The 15793-nt window shown below is 44.7% G+C and overlaps 1 protein-coding gene across 1 annotated transcript in view; it reads right to left on the bottom strand.

Moving 5' to 3' along the window:
• Window positions 1–5047: 5047 nt before the first annotated feature.
• The window catches only part of MEP1A (meprin A subunit alpha), a 40899-nt gene continuing 30153 nt past the window's right edge, over window positions 5048–15793 (bottom strand). Inside the window, exons 8-13 of the mRNA XM_060617187.3 lie at window positions 15375–15524; window positions 12395–12610; window positions 10605–11078; window positions 9692–9865; window positions 8875–9175; window positions 5048–5853 (exon numbers count right to left, since the gene is read on the bottom strand). Coding sequence (XP_060473170.3) covers window positions 5697–5853; window positions 8875–9175; window positions 9692–9865; window positions 10605–11078; window positions 12395–12610; window positions 15375–15524 — 1472 coding nt within the window. The 3' untranslated portion in view covers window positions 5048–5696. The remainder of the gene's footprint in view (window positions 5854–8874; window positions 9176–9691; window positions 9866–10604; window positions 11079–12394; window positions 12611–15374; window positions 15525–15793) is intronic.

Below are 15793 nucleotides of genomic sequence, written 5' to 3'. Positions count from 1 at the left end.
ATCCTTCTAACCGAAAACCACATCTCAAGGAGAGATGAGGCTTACCGTGCAAAAACCTCTGGGAGAGAAGTACACAGCAAATGAAATAAAATTTACCCTCCAATGCAACTGGCTGATAAGTATCTAACTATGCCAATATTTATTGAGTTCTCAGCACATGTTTGGTGCCCGTCCTGAGCTTTTAATGCATATAATCTCATTTAAGCCTTACAGCAACCCTGGGTTGAGTAGACGTTCTTTTTATTCTGCAGATGAATGAACTAAGTACAGGGAAGTTAATAACGCCCAAGGTCACACAGCTCAAGAATGGTGGAGCCAGGCACTGAATGCAGAGGGTCTGACCTGGAATATGTGCACTTGGCCACCTCTCTCTGTTGCTTCTTCATGCAACCCGATGCATGTACAGTCCAATAGCAGGGAGACTTCCGGGTACACAAAATGGGAGAGAGAGAGAGCAGTAGTGATGGAAAGCTTGGAGAAGGGAAGGCGTCTCCAACCTTAATCTTACCTTATGATTTCACCCAGAGCCAGCCCAGGACACAATGACCAGTGTTCTGGCAGACTTGGGAGTTGGTCCACTTCCTTCTTTGGTCTCTGATGGAGCATAAAAGGATTCCCACCGTGTTGCTTTCTTGAAAGCAGATCTCACATTAGCCATCTAGTTGACTTCCCAAATGGAGCAGCCATTTCAATCTTGGGCTTCATGCAGACGAACTTCCATGAGGTTCCTGTCACCAGCGATGCTGTTTTACTCTTGCCAGAGATCCATCGAGCACTTTCGGAGTGTTGGGTGCCATTTAAACACACAGAAGAAAAGTAGAATTTCTCAGAAATGAAGTATGTTTCTGAGGTGGTGTTTAAATTTTTTTAATGTTTATTTATTTTTGAGAGGGGGGCACAGGGAGAGGGAGACACAGAATCCAAAGCAGGCTCCAGGCTCTGAGCTGTCAGCACAGAGCCCGACGCGGGGCTTGAACTCACGAACCACGCGATCATGACCTGAGCTGAAGTCTGACGCCTAACGGACTGAGCCACCCAGGTACTTTAAGGTGGTGTTTAAACACAAGTGAAGAATTGAGACATTTGTCTGAATAAACTTGGCTACGTCGTGATTTCCCCTGTGATATGCAGACTGAAGCAGCTGCTGATTTGCTAAGTGAATTATTTGGATTCTCCGATTCATTTGTGAGAGCACTGGGCTGTCTTCAGCGCTGATTGACAGCCAGTTTAGGGAATAGAGAGGGGTGATCCCATGTTTCCACTCTCCTTTTACTCTCTTGACCAGACAGAAATCTTTAAATGTTCCTGATGACTTCCACTGAGCTGTTGAATCACACTTGGTTATAACTGTCTTAAATTTGTCTAGGCCCAAGGGAATCTGTGTCCAACACAAGGCCGTGTCTCAATCCATTCTGGGACTGCAGAACCAGCCCTTGGCCAAATTGTGAAAGGTGGAGAAAGATGGGTTTTGTCTTCACTGTCTTCTCCCATCTGACTTTTAGCTGTATCTCTTACAGACTCTAATACGCATGTACACACACACACACACACACACACACACACACACACACACATCACCCCTCCCCAAACTACCGGTCTTATTAAGTTTCCCTGGTAGCCTAAAGGGGACAATACCTTCTGCTATTAAAGGGATCTTTGACCCAACGAAAGCACTCATTCTCTCTAGAATCGGCCCACTTTACTCACGTATCTGAATGGAACCTCAGGATCCCTAGGTTTCCCCCAAGCCGTAAAAAGGATGACATAATTCATCAGAAAGGAGGACCTGGAGAAGAGGTGTTAGATTGTAATTTGCCTGCATGCAGGGCTGCATCGATATCGTATTACACAGGATACAGTATTCGGGTCACCTGTGATCCACAGCTGGAGGGGGTGAGACGCTTGTCAAAGTACTCTGCAACGTTACCATGGTAGTTAGCCTTGAAGGGCCCTAACCAAAAGACTGTACTGCAGAAATACATATGGTAAAACCTTTTCTCTTTTTAAATTTTTTTAATGTTTATTTATTTTTGAGAGAGAGAGAGAGAGAGAGAGAGAGGGAGAGACAGAGCACGAGCAGGGGAGGGGCACAGAGAGAGGGAGACACAGAATCGGAAGCAGACTTCAGGCTCTGAGCTGTCATCACAGAGCCCGACACGGGGCTCGAACTCACGGACCGCGAGACCACGACCCGAGCCGAAGTCGGCCGCCCAACCGACCGAGCCACCCAGGCGCCCCTCTATGGCAAAAACTTTTAAATATTGCTATCGCAAACCACACCAGAGCGTTTTCCTTAGTATAAAGGATGAACTCGTCTTTGCATCAGTAAAATGGAATTATCCAACAGTTATAGGTACAAAACTCTGGCAGGCCCAGTGAACTAAATGTGGAGTAGAATCTCGGATTACAACTATATTTGGTTCTGATTTTCCTCACTTGAGGGAATATTCCATTGGCTGATCCAGTTAGATCCGTGGTTCTCCACCAGGATGATTTTAGCCCCCATGGGACAGTGGGCAACATCTAGACACATTTTCAGTCTTTGTAACCGGGAAGGTGGTGCATCGATGTCTAGTGAGCAGAGGCTAGGACACGGCTGACATCCTACAATGCACGGAACAGCCCCCAGCAAAGAATATCTAGTTTAAAACGTCAGTAGTGCCCAGGTGAGAGATCGTGAGCTGGACGATTCTTTCCTGGCCTTCAAATTATTTGGTTGCACGTACCTAGAATGAACCTTTAATCTAAGATGCTCGTTGGAGAGCAACTTCACAGAGCAGACACTTCACTACATTTACAAAACAAGTTAGATGACCTTTGTGGGGCTTGATGGATGACAAATATGTTAATGTGTGACAGAATTTAGAATCTTATTTCGTTGTAACCTTTGAAGTAAAGGCATATAGGTCCCGAGCACTTCTCCCACCCACATGCTCCAGATATAACTGAAGAACTTGACATTGGTGGATGGCCAGATCGGCCCAGGCCACTTCACAGAAGGAAATGAGCCAGTTGGGGGAAGGGGAAAGGACCAGGGATGGGAGAAGTGGGGGGAAGCACGAGACATTTTCAGATGTTCAAACTTCTCTGCCTCCTTCCCCCTAAGACCAAGGAACCAAGCACCCAGATACAGAGAATTTCCTGCCTTCTCACACTGCCCGTCTAAATCGCATCCTGCCCAGAGGTGATGAAATGTGCATTTCTCTCGCCTGTCACGAATGCCTATTTTTTCCATCACCACCCCAACACCTCAGAAGAATAAGATATCTTCCAACCCTCCTGGAATGATTGAAAGCTTCAGGCTCAAAGAAAAGCTAAATGCCGTGTCCAGTCCATGAGGTACTCAATTCTTAACCGATAGAAATGACCATCAATCATCAATGGAGATGCACCTATATAGTAGGTATGTTTCTGGTTATGAGAACCTACAGAGACATATCAAAATATTTGACCCTCACTCTGGTACCTTCTTACCGTTGTTTTGACAAGCAGGTTATTTTTAAATGTTTATTTATTTATTTTTGAGAGACAGCCATAGAGAGAGTATGAGTGGGTAAGGGGAGAGAGAGAGAGAGGGAGGCAGGATCCCAAGCAGGCTCCCCTCTGTCAGCACAGAGCCCAGTGTAGGGCTCAAACCCACCAAAGGTGAGATCGTGACCTGAGCCGAAATAAAGAGTAGGATGCTTAACCTCCTGCACCACCCAGGTGCCCCGCGGAGCTCCCTTCTGAGGTGAGACACTGGGAGGTTGTGGGGGGAACGACCTCCAGGCCTAGCTGGAAAGGCAGTGTGGGTTCGTAGGCTGCAAAGCCCCTAGGGAAGAAGCTGTTTATTTTCAATATGGTTTTTGGAGATAGAAGTCTAGGCTGGTGGCTGGATACGGTCTCATCTGGTCTGAAAACTAAAAGGTAACATCTGCACGCATTCAACTCTAAAATACGTTCTGACCCATGATCCCATTTTATTAGTCTGCACCCCGGGATGTGTTAGAGTGGGGTGAGAGGAGGTGGTCCACTATTACTTCCGTTTGACAAATGAGGGAACTAAGACCCAGAGCTTACGTGACTTTACTAAAACTGCACGGCTGGTTAGATGTGTCTAAGGTATCTGACGTCCAGACCCATTTTCCATCAGAGCCGCGGTTCCGAGTGCCGTCCAGGGACCAGTAACAGTAATGTCACCTGGGAATGTGCTAGAAGTGCAGATTCTTAGACCCACCTTTGACTTACTGAGTCAGAAACTCTGGCAGTGGTGCCCTCGATCTGTGCTTTGACCAGGTCCCCGGGGACACCGACGCACTCAGACTGGAGAGTCAGTTCCCAAGAGGTGCTGTTTGCACCTGCTACGTACTCTCCCCACACCTTTCTATTCAAGGGATTCTTCTTAACCCATCATGTTTGTTTACAGAATGGCCATAAAGTGTGTACTTAGGAAGTTGGTACCCTAATTCCTGGGCCACTCAGGCTCCTTGATGTATTTTCCTTTATTAAACATCCAGAGCCAGCCCTCTGTGGTGTCTGTGCCAACTGGGGATGGGAATCTCAGCTTTCCTTTGGCTTGACCTATCTTGTAACTTTCTTGCACCAGACAGTTTTATCTCCTTAGGAACTGCAGAAAGAAAGGGCGTCTAAAAATACTTCTTTAAAACTTTCTTGGGGTGCCAGAGTGGTCCACTCAGTTAAGCGTCCAACTTCGGCTCAAGTTATGATCTCGTGGTTTGTGAGTTCAAGCCCCACGTCAGGCTCTGTGCTGACAGCTTGGAGCCTGGAGCCTGCTTTGGATTCTGTGTCTCCCTCTCTCTCTGCCCCTCCCTGTTCACTCAGCCTCTCTCTCTCCCTCTCAGTCTCTAAAATAAATAAACATTAAAAAATTTTTAACTTTCTTCTACCAGATGCCTTCTGTTTGTTAATATAGTAATTTTATACATGAACAGTATATAAAATATACTTTAAACTTAAACAGATCTGAGGGAGCTTTGGACAACCCTCCCTCTCCACACACACACACACACACACACAAATTTACATGCAATGCTGGACACACAGAAGGTACCGACTCAATATTTATTGAATTTATTAAAGACCTATTTTTAGAATCAGAGGAGGAAGAAAGCAAATGCCATTAAGTCTGCTGCAAGGAGGAATGTTCCTCTCACCCACGACACTATTGTGTCTGATGTACTATTGTGTATTGAGTACTATGGTGTCTGATGAAAAATAAGTATTTGATTTTAATATAAATGACATACAAGTATCACTGTATCTATTTTATCTGCAGTAGGAGTGAGAGTTTCTATAACTTAGCTCTTCATTCATTAGTATTTCATTCATTCGTATTTATTGAGTCCTCATGATGTGCCAGCCAGGTGTGCCCCCAGGCATTGGAGCTAAAGTGATAAATGAGGGCCTGCCCACATGGAGCTTACAGTCTACGGGAAAGACAGCCAATTAAATAAGTGATTCGCACTGAAGTGTCGTGGATGCTGTCCCAGGACACGCTAGATCCCTTCGGAGCACACGGTAGGGTCACAGAACCATGTGGGAATCAGGGGCAGAAGAACCATTATGGCCGCACCGGAGGCTAGAGGCCTATTCAAAGCAAGGCTGCTAAAAATTGCCCCAAACTGTGCTGAGGCCCAGAAAGGAAGGTCTGAAGTAGCAAAGGTGCTTCTGTGATCTGGCTGCTGTCAGCAGGCGTGTCACTGCCTTGGCTTCTGAGACAGGATGTTGATGATGGTGAAGGTCAAGAAGAGCACGCCGGCTGTGCCTCCGATCATCAGGCCCAGGAGGCTGCCGTGCACCTGCATGGCTTGACAGCGGTCCCCCGTGTAAAAGAAGGCTTGGCTGGAGACGCACCTAGGGGAACAGGACACAGGAGGAGTGTGGGAGCCACCTGAGCCTCCAGCGGAGCGGCTCCACGTGCCTGGCCCCGTTCCAGGCTTTGCATGAGTCAATACAACCTTGTAACAGGCCTAGGAGGTGGTAGTTATTCCCAGGCCCTTCTTATTATCCTTATTATTATCCTTATTGTCTTATTACCCTTATTCTTATTATCCTGTCCTTGCAGGAAGGGTTAAATCACTTGCTCAAGGTCACACGGTTAGTGTTTCACACTTAAAAGCCTAATTTCCAGAGGTCTGTCTCCAGACCGGGGACTCTTGGCCACCACGTGCAAGGCTTAGGAGGAAGGTTTGGGGTACTTGAAGAATACGCTGTCCACGCTGGCTCGGACTATAAGCTACAGGGGAAATTCTCCAGAAAGAGTCTGGCTCAGTGCATTAGTGGGAGCCTAAGATCTTCCAACAATATCAATTTGAATGTTGCTGTAACGTGAGCATCCTGTCACCTGTATCCCAGGCTGCCCTGAAATTTGCCAGATCGTGAGCACGTTGTGCTTATTGTCATGTTTGGTACGCAGTAGGCACACAATGGCCACCCCCTGGGTTTGCTTGTTTGTTTTTTAATGTCATTTGGTACAGAGATCAACTAACCTCAGAAGCAGGGCATTGAGGGGGATGTTTCATCCTTTCCATGGCAGCCATTCTAGCCTTTGTTTCAAACAATCTCCTCACCACAAAGTCTAATCACAGAGTGGAATGTGACAATCAGAAGTCACAGACTGCTTTTACTAATGCCGGGACTATTTTATCTTCCTCCAAACTAGACGTTGGCTTCTTAAAAATCAGTGCATAACAGCAAGTTCATTCAATCTTTCTTCTGGCCCAGTCCCCTCCAAATACAGTTTAATTAATTCCCTCGCATTACCTTAAAGGAGCTTATACCGCAAGCTGTAGGTTTGTGGAAAAGGCATCATTTGGTTTAGCAGAGGGTGACACACAAGTGGAAACCACTGGCTTTCCTTACTCTGAGGAGGAAGCCAGTTGTGAAATATGGAAATCTGGCATCCAGGGACCTATCAGCTAAGCAGTGCAGACCCATGGCTGTGGAGTCCTCTACAAGGAGGACATTCTCCAATAAAAGGAACCAGGGCTCTTTGGAAAAGCGGTTCGTTCCAGGGCTGGGACAGGGAAAGTAAAAGATAAGCCTGGAGTATCCTGTGGTGCCAGAAGGTAAAATTGTGTTCATGGAAAAATGAGTGTGTGCAAAAAGGACACAGGAGCCAGTCTGGAAGGACTCCCAAAGGCCAAGGCTGGGACAATATGAGCAATATAAGAAATACTGGCATTATGGAACTATAGCCCATAGAGTAAAATCAACATTTGTGTGTCCCTAGTGATAGAAATAAGTAATTGCATGAATAAATGAATGGTGAGGAGTGGACAGTTATTCTTTACAGAAGAATGTCACTTAATGAATGCGGAGGGATTGGGGGGAATGAGAAATCACCATTGGAATATTACAGAGGTATTGTTGCTGCGGTTTCACCGATGGGCACTGACATCAGTGGATGAGGAATTTAGGAAAGCAGGATGCTGCATGATCTCTGAATGTCTCTCCCAAGACATATATTAGCAACAGAGTAAGGAACGGACACCCCTTGGCCACATGATCAAGGTTAGAAGCACCAGTCATAACGCCCATTGGCATCAGGTGTCCCGACTCTTGCCAAAAACGTACAACCTCAAGCTACTCATGACAAAACATTAGATACATGCAAATTGAGGAACAATTTACAAAATAGTTGACCAGTACTCTTCAAAGTTGTCAAAGTAGTGAAAGGGAAGGAAAGACTGGGAGATTGTCCTAGACTGAAGGAGGCTTAAGGACACGTGAAACTAAGTATGTTGTGGGGCCCTACGCCGGATCCTGGAACAAAAAATGACATTGGTGAAAAGACTGCAGAGATCTGAATAAGGTCTGTGGTTTGGTGTAATGCTATTGTTAACACTATTTTGTTGCATTAATGTTCATTTCTTGGCTTTGTTGATTGTACTGTGGTTAGGTAAGGTGTGAACATTAGGGAATGGGGAGCTCTGCGGTATTTTCGCAATGCACCTGTAAATCTAAAATTATTTCAAACTAAGAGTTTACAGAAGAAGAAACAAAGTGGAGATTGAAAAGAACTCCGAAGAAACATAGGTATTTTGAGCCGAGCAGACCGGTCGCTACCTCTGCTACTATCCCGCCAGATGAAATCGATGCTTCTGTCCTCACGTATATCCTCTCGTGAAATATTTTACGCAAACAACAAACGTTATAAAAAGGACAATTAAATACAGCGAACCGTGCCGACCGACAGAACTGGATGCAAGTCTCAGCTTCAGTATTTGATGTCTGGGTAATTTTAGACAAATTATTTAACCTCTCTAAACTTCAGCTCCCTTAAGCACCAAATGGGGATAAGGGGGGTCCTTATGTCACAGGATGGATGTGACAAATAATTTAGAGCATGCATGTTTACTACTCAGGAGACCCCAAGACCCAGAGCAAGCAGTCAAAAAATATCAGATGTCCTCATTACTATTATTAAAAACATAGCTATAAAAATAGTACAACAGAACAGACAACAGAAATCATAATTAACAACATTGGCAGTCAGTAAACATAAGCTTGGCCCTAAGTCCCACTGAGGCAGGTCATGGAGTAGAAAGTCCCTGGAACTTTTGTGAGCGCTGCAGTGGAGTTCAAAATCACAACAGTCAAGACCCTGTTGATCACATCCCAGAGCGGGGAAGGGATAAACGTCAAGAGATAGGAGATGTGGGACCTCTCTGCCCTGGCAGGACCCCTTCTGTGCCCCGACAGCACAGGCCCACTGATTCAGGGCACAGCTTTGTGGAGTCAGGGACTGCCACGTCCAGTTGACCATCTGATGTAGTCATTGTCCTAACCTTTTACCAGGGGGAAGCAAATGTTGGGCTCACCTCTGCTGACCCACCGCCTGCCCCCCCCCCCCAACATGGCCACGGAGCCTACCTGCAGCTCGCCATCCCCTTCACGTTCACACAGATGCCTTCATTTTGGCAAGGGTTTGGGTCACATGGGTCTCTGAAGTACTGGGGCCAATTGTGGTCTTCCATGGGGCCTGTGTTCTCCACTGACCGCTTCGGTCGGCTGGGCTGCCCCTGGTCCAGGTTGCTGGGTAGGGCTTTCTCTAACAAGCCCTTTCCTGTGCCTTCTTCTGAGGTCTGCTGCTCCCGGCCCTGGAGAACGAGGCCTTGGGGAATCAGCCTTGTGTCTTCAATTTGAACTTCAGTCTGGAGAAGGTGGGTTATATCTTGAGGAATTAGACAAAGGACAGTGAGGAACATCTGTACTTAATATCTGACTACAATTAACTTCCACTTCTGGAGAAAGTTCCCTGGGCCACCTCTATCCCTCGTGGACATCACCTTCAGTGCCATGGAGAGGTGGCTTTGAATCCAGCTGATTTGCATGCTAGCTGTTTTTCTTTTCAAAGTAATGCAATCACATTTTTATTTATCCAGCTTGAAAAAGAAGCACCAAGCTAGCATAGATACACTGACCCAAACTAAACTGAAGTCAACAAACTGCCATATTTGATAAATTATCAAAAAAAGATGACACTGAAGTTTTAGTTCCTCCCAAGGACAGTTAAAATAAAGATGAGAGTCCTTGAGCAATAGCTCTCCTAGAGCACATCTTTTTTTTTTTTTTTTAACCTGGTCCTCAAAACAATCCCTATCCCCCATGCGATGCTTAAAAATCGGTGTAAAATCAGTGGAAGCCCCAGAACATAGGTTTAGTTATTCAGGAAAATCAGGAAAAGTACCTTCAAAGTCCACAAAAATTATAAGGTCGTCATTTTTAAGGAAACTCTTCCTTTTTAGCATTTCGTGGGAGATAAAATTACTCCAGCCCCAGTCGATGCTTCTAAAACAATCACAGTCCTTATGATAGGATCCCACAATGGACGGCCTGTCCCAGATGATGGAGTCATTTATGGCTGCAAAGTTATAGGTAACATAACATCACATTACCTCTTTATACTTCACTCTCCAACTTGTCTTTAATGAGTATATAGAGCTTTCTTAGAAAAAAAAAAAAAAAAAAACCAAGTTGGAAAAAATCAGATTATTTATGCTTTCCAGGAGAATCAAAACTCAGAATTGGGAAGGGGGAGGGGCAGAGAACCAGAGCTCTGAATGGTCATTTGTCCATTACTAGGTCACTTCCTCAGTGAAGAGGGAAAGACAGGATGGCGATAGCCTCTTCCTTTTAAGGCTTAAGGTTCTTCATTTGAAAATTAAAAATTCTGTGCATTTCTTTATTGATACAACCTTGTTTCATTGACATGCTGACGATCACTAATATTTTAGGAGTCAGTGCATTAGTTCGGCACAGAGGCTAGGAAATTCTGAGTATTTGATAAATGATTAGCAGTTCCTGTTCTCTCATTTAGACTGAGTTAGACGAAGCAGGAACTGCCTGATTTGCTTCTATGCTGGGTACAGGGCACTGAGTTTGGCCCAGTGCACGTCCTTAATAAATGCTTGAAGAGTAAATTCTGAAAAGAGAAGGGAGATACAATGACATTGAACATTTTCAGCTTACTATTCCCACATGACTATGCTGTTGATACACCCGAAGAGGAAATGTGAGAGGAGGTGTTAACCTCTTGTACACAGATGGGAACCACATCTGTTGGCCCTTTTGGGTCAAGTGGCAGATCTTAGAGCACCTACCTGAAGATGTCTGGGACTTAGAGGTAGTGAACACCATGCTTGAGGACATTCTATTCCTGGCATCGGGTTCCTGGTCGAGTATTGTCATTATCACCTGTCTGTTTTCCACTGGCCACTCCAGGATAGCATCATTCTCCCCACTGCACAGGTGAAAAGCAACTCCTAAGTAGCCAGATGGACTGTAGCTTGTTCTGCCATGAGGGTACAAAGTCAACCCAAAACCATATCCCTCTGAATTGTAGAATCGAGGACTCAGGAGCTTGTCCCCTTTAACTGTGCTCTGAAGGACCTGCGAGAAATTCCGTACTGTCCAAACGCCTGTGGGGCATGGGGTTTCCGTCAGGGTGATATCATCTAGGTAAATTCCCCCATTTGAGTTCTGGGGGTCACCTTTTGAGCCCTGGAAAAGGTAGCGAAACTTCATTTCTTCTCTAAGTGTCACATGGGCAATTTTCCAATTTTGGTCCAAATCTCCTAAGGACAGAGAATAAGGTTGGTGACAACTGTGGCCAACATTTATTGAGCACGGACTATGAATCTGGTGCCAGGCCAAGAGATTTATATGAATTATCTAATGTAATCCTCATAGCATCCCTATGAGGTAGATACTGTTATAAACTGGTTAAGGAACTTCTCCAAAGTCACATACCTACTGAAGGAAAATAACTGTAAAAAGATACACTATAATTTATTTTCACATGCATATTCAAATCTTTTTTTAAGTTTATTTATTTTTGAGAGAGAGAGAGAGAGAGAGAGTGCAAAGGCAGAGAGAGAGGGAGAGAGAGAGAATTCCAGGCAGGCTCCACACTGTCAGCACAGAGCCCGACACAGGGCTTGAACCCACAAACAGCGAGATCATGACCTGAGCCAAAGTCAGATGCTTAACCAACTGAGCCACCCAGACACCCCTCATACTCAAATATTAACCAGAATTTGTTTTCCATTATTATTAAATTCCATAGGTTCTGTGTTTCCCCATGGGTTTCATGGTATAAATGCACCCCAGCCCCTAATGTTTGCACTGAATACCTAAATATTAGTCTGAACCATATAAAACAATCATTTTGTAAACTCAAAGTCAAATAATGGCAACTTCATATGGTCCAACCTATGACTTGATGCTAGAGAGATATATGACAGACTCTACATTAAATGTTCACATACAGGACAAGCTGGATCTCCCCTATGCAGAACCGACTCACCCACTAACACCTAATTTTTTCTGTTTTCCATATTATCTGAAATTCCACCAAGTAGGGGATCCATCCTCTTTCAGGAAGCAAATAATACAATCAGGGTTGCTACTATCCAGATAATTCACATTCTAGTGAAAATTAGGTCTACTTGCTTTTTTCCTGAGACTGAATTGGAAGTAATAATTCTGAATAAAGAACTGAGTAAGAAGTGAGGTCATTCTAGAACATGGGGTCCTGTGCTGGGCAGCGTAAGAAACCAGAAAGGATCTTGAGGGTCTAGGACCTCTTGCAAAAGTGTATTTCAGCCTCACTTAAATTTTTGATGCTATTTCTGACTTCTGAGTGGTTAAAATATTCACTGAGGGGTTAAAACATACCAGACATTATGCTGGGCTCTTAGAAGAGCAGGTTGGGGGGGGGGGGGGAGGTGCAGGAAAAGGGAGGAAGAAGAGGGAGAGGAGAAAGAAGAGGAGAAGAAGGAACAAAGAGGTGGGGGGGGAAGGGAGCAACAGAAGGGGAAGGGAAAGGGGAAGAAGGAGCAGGATCCCAGATTTAAGCCAAATCAGCCCCTGCATGAATGTCTCTAGGTACCTTGGAAGGTCTGCACCTTGACCAGCTTGCGAACGTTGCCCGTGCTGTCATCCCTCTTGACCCAGATGACGAGTCGATCTGAAGGGCTTCCTGTGATTTTATAGAAAAATTGCAGGCACTGCTGCTTCCTCTTTGGGTAAAGAATCCGTGACTCCAGCAGGGCTGCCTCTTCTGCCACCCCCGATCTGGTGCTGAAGTGCATGAAGTAGCCGGCACCTGTGGCGAGAGCACCCCAATGACCCATCTCCAGCTGCCCACACCCCAGGGGGCCCTGGATGCCAGCCAAGTGAAATAGTGAACAATGGCCATCATCTAGGCAACACAAGCTAGAACTCTACTGGGGAAAATGAACAAAGATGGCTTGTCAGTAAGTCTCCTTTGTGTCTCCATGAACTGACTCCCCAGCTAAAGCCCCAGCTCCCCAGTGCCTCTTCTAATACCCAAGCCTGTGAAATGTATACCTCTGACTTAAGGAGACATGGGCTTCAAGCAAATTCATCTCTGAGATGAATTCTATCTTCCTCATTGGCTTTCTTGTTTGAATTAGAGATTCATTCCAAGGAAAAGAGCTGACTTCCTGGTTGTATAACAAACTGTGCGCTCCCCATATTTGGAAACTGGAATTTAAATATTTATGATAATAAAGATTCAGTCTCACCTGTTTCTAGCCTGCAATTGGATGTATTATTGTTGGTAAAGAATCACACTTACTGTGCCTTAAGAAGGGGCATTCGAGGCATATTAAGGGGACTAGTTGAAGATTTCTCTTGCCTGTAAGGAAAGCTTCGAAAGAACACTGAAAAGGAGGGTGCAAAATGTCTGTCTTTGTAACCAGGCTGGGATTTGTCCAACTCCTAAACCTCAGAACTCTCTCCCCCAAAAGAAGCAGGCAGCTCAAGGAATATGTCATATGGAAAATCAGCACATCAAAGTCAACCACAAAGAACAATTCTTGCATATAAAGAAGCCCTTCAAGCTGTACCACAGCGTTCAACTTCTTACCAAACATCCCACTCAAAATATCTCACAAAGTACAAACGAAGTGAGCTTCTAGTACAGTTCTAGGTACTTTGGCAATATGACTCTCCGCTTCATCCAGCGTCATACATGGGGCACTGTACCTTCCCCAATGGCAGCAAGCATCAGTGGTTAAATAAGCTTTCTACAAAGCTTAACAATATCATAATGGCTTTAATGTTATATCGGGAAACATGATATTTTCTTGCATGTTCTTCTGAGTACTTGACCTTACTAGCCTGAATTGTCTGCGTTGTGAATTACTGAGTGCTTGGGTCAAATACAAGAGGTCACATGGCTAAGAGGGTCTCCAGGTGGTCCTTGCTGAGGAATTTCACCCAGGTGCACTGAGGGGTAGGAAATGAAAGTCCAATAACTCGGACTTGGGAATCGGGGCACCTGAATTCTTGCCCATGCTCTGCCACTAACTAGAAGGTGCCCATTCATCTCTCCTGGTTTCAGATGGGAGGTGGCTTCTATCCCAAGGGATCCTTTGTGCTCTTTGAGTCTATACATCTACCTTACCACCACTGGTGCCCTCTAGCAGAGGGAATACACTCCCATTAAATGTCCCCCGTGGAAGATGCATAATGGCTTGTCAAGCTAACCTGATAAAACTTTTTAGATATTTCTTCTTTCCTTTCCTATTAAGGTGCTGGGACGTTGTTCCTGTTAGGTTACTTGGACCTCTCACATGAAGGTCACCCTTCTGTTTAGCCTGCAACTGTACATTGGCCTGTCAGCCAGCCCACGGGAGAGAGTGGGTGGGAAGCTCTGATGGGAATTTAGAGGGAACTTCAGACTTAGATCACCCTTTGGACACTTGAGATTATGTGTTTAGTAATATGATGTGTGACAGAGACTTTCACCCTTTGCCGAGGCTGGAGGGAGAGTGGCAATTGTTTACAACCTCTGAGCCCAGTGGCCTGGCAACTGAGTGACAAGCCAGGTCCCTTCTGTGAAGGAAATATAACCAACTCCCACAGGCAGTAACAGTCTAGTCTTTAGAAACTGACTATAATCTATAGGATTGAGATTTTTTTCTAAGACAGGCACAAACTAAAAGGCTGCTAAAGTAGAAATAAAAAAAATGAATGGAACCTCTGGACAGAAAGGGAAGATATAAAAAAAATAGAGAGGGCAGCTGCTGGTCTGCAGCCGGAGGATTTATATGCATTATTTCCTTCCACCTTCATGCTTAAGTGTCAAAATCCTGGAATGCTCAGAGAGGCTGACAAAAGCGAAGACTTAAAAAAAAAAGGCACCAACAAAAACAACTTTCTGTGGTTACAATTAGCAAGTGGTGGGGCCAGATTTCCTGTCCGGGTCCGTCTGACTTTATGACTTTTTCACTGTACAAAACACACCTAAGAACGATCTGAAGCTGTGCCATCCAATATGGCGGCTACCAAACGTGGTATTTGAGCACTTGAATTGTGACCAATCCGGACTGAGATGTGCTACAAGGGTAAAATACACACCAGATTTCAAATACCTGGTACAAAAGTGTGGAGTAGCTTATTAATAACTTTAATATTGATAGCATGTCAAAATGCCAATATTTTGAATATATCGGGTTCAATAAAATGTGTAGCCAGCGACAATTTCTCGTTTCTTTTTTACGTAGCTACTAGAAAATTTCACATTATGTATGTGACTTGTATTATACTTCAATTGGAGGGCACTGTTCTAGAGACATGACCTTTATTGACAAAATCATGTATTAGCAACCACAAGTCTGTATTAGTGTTGTCATGACCTAAATGCATCTTTCTGTTGCACGCCCAGAACCTGCATGCTTTTTGTTGAGCTAATAATTAAGATATGAGAAATGTTCTTTGTGCTTGTTCAGGTTTCCATGTTGGATAACTAACATTGCAATTGAGACAAAACATGTAAGCTGCCATTCCCTAACTGAACCTGGTGAACCACTGTAGAGTTCCTACTTTCTGCCTTCACTCACCCGTGCATTGTCCCACCAAGGTGTGGTCCACTTGTCCAGGCTGAGAACTGTCCTCATGGACCCAGTCAGCATCATCTCTGGTCCCCTGAATCATCCCACAGATGTTTGCCTTCTCAAAAGCACAGTGGTCCAAAAGGGTGTGCGTTGTGGCTGCAAATGATATTTTTGTCACCTGGTTTAAAGTTTAAGTCCTCTTATTTCAAATACCTGATGTCTTGTGCTAAAAAGACCTCATTGTTCAGATACAGCACACTTTCTTGACTTTTCTCAAATGCAAATTCTGCTGTCATCTATTACATCTTAGGACATCCAACATAGATGCAGCCCTACCCACCTCACAGAGTCAGATGATAAAAAGACCTGTCATCATGCTTTGCTATAAATGCCAACCAAGAACTCCTTTAGATCAAGAAGGAGGT

The sequence above is a fragment of the Panthera onca genome, chromosome B2 (genome assembly GCF_046562875.1).
Source record: "Panthera onca isolate mPanOnc1 chromosome B2, mPanOnc1 haplotype 2, whole genome shotgun sequence".
Taxonomy (NCBI): domain Eukaryota; kingdom Metazoa; phylum Chordata; class Mammalia; order Carnivora; family Felidae; genus Panthera; species Panthera onca.
Note: the sequence above shows the minus strand (reverse complement) of the source record. Positions and strands in the feature narration are given on the sequence as shown.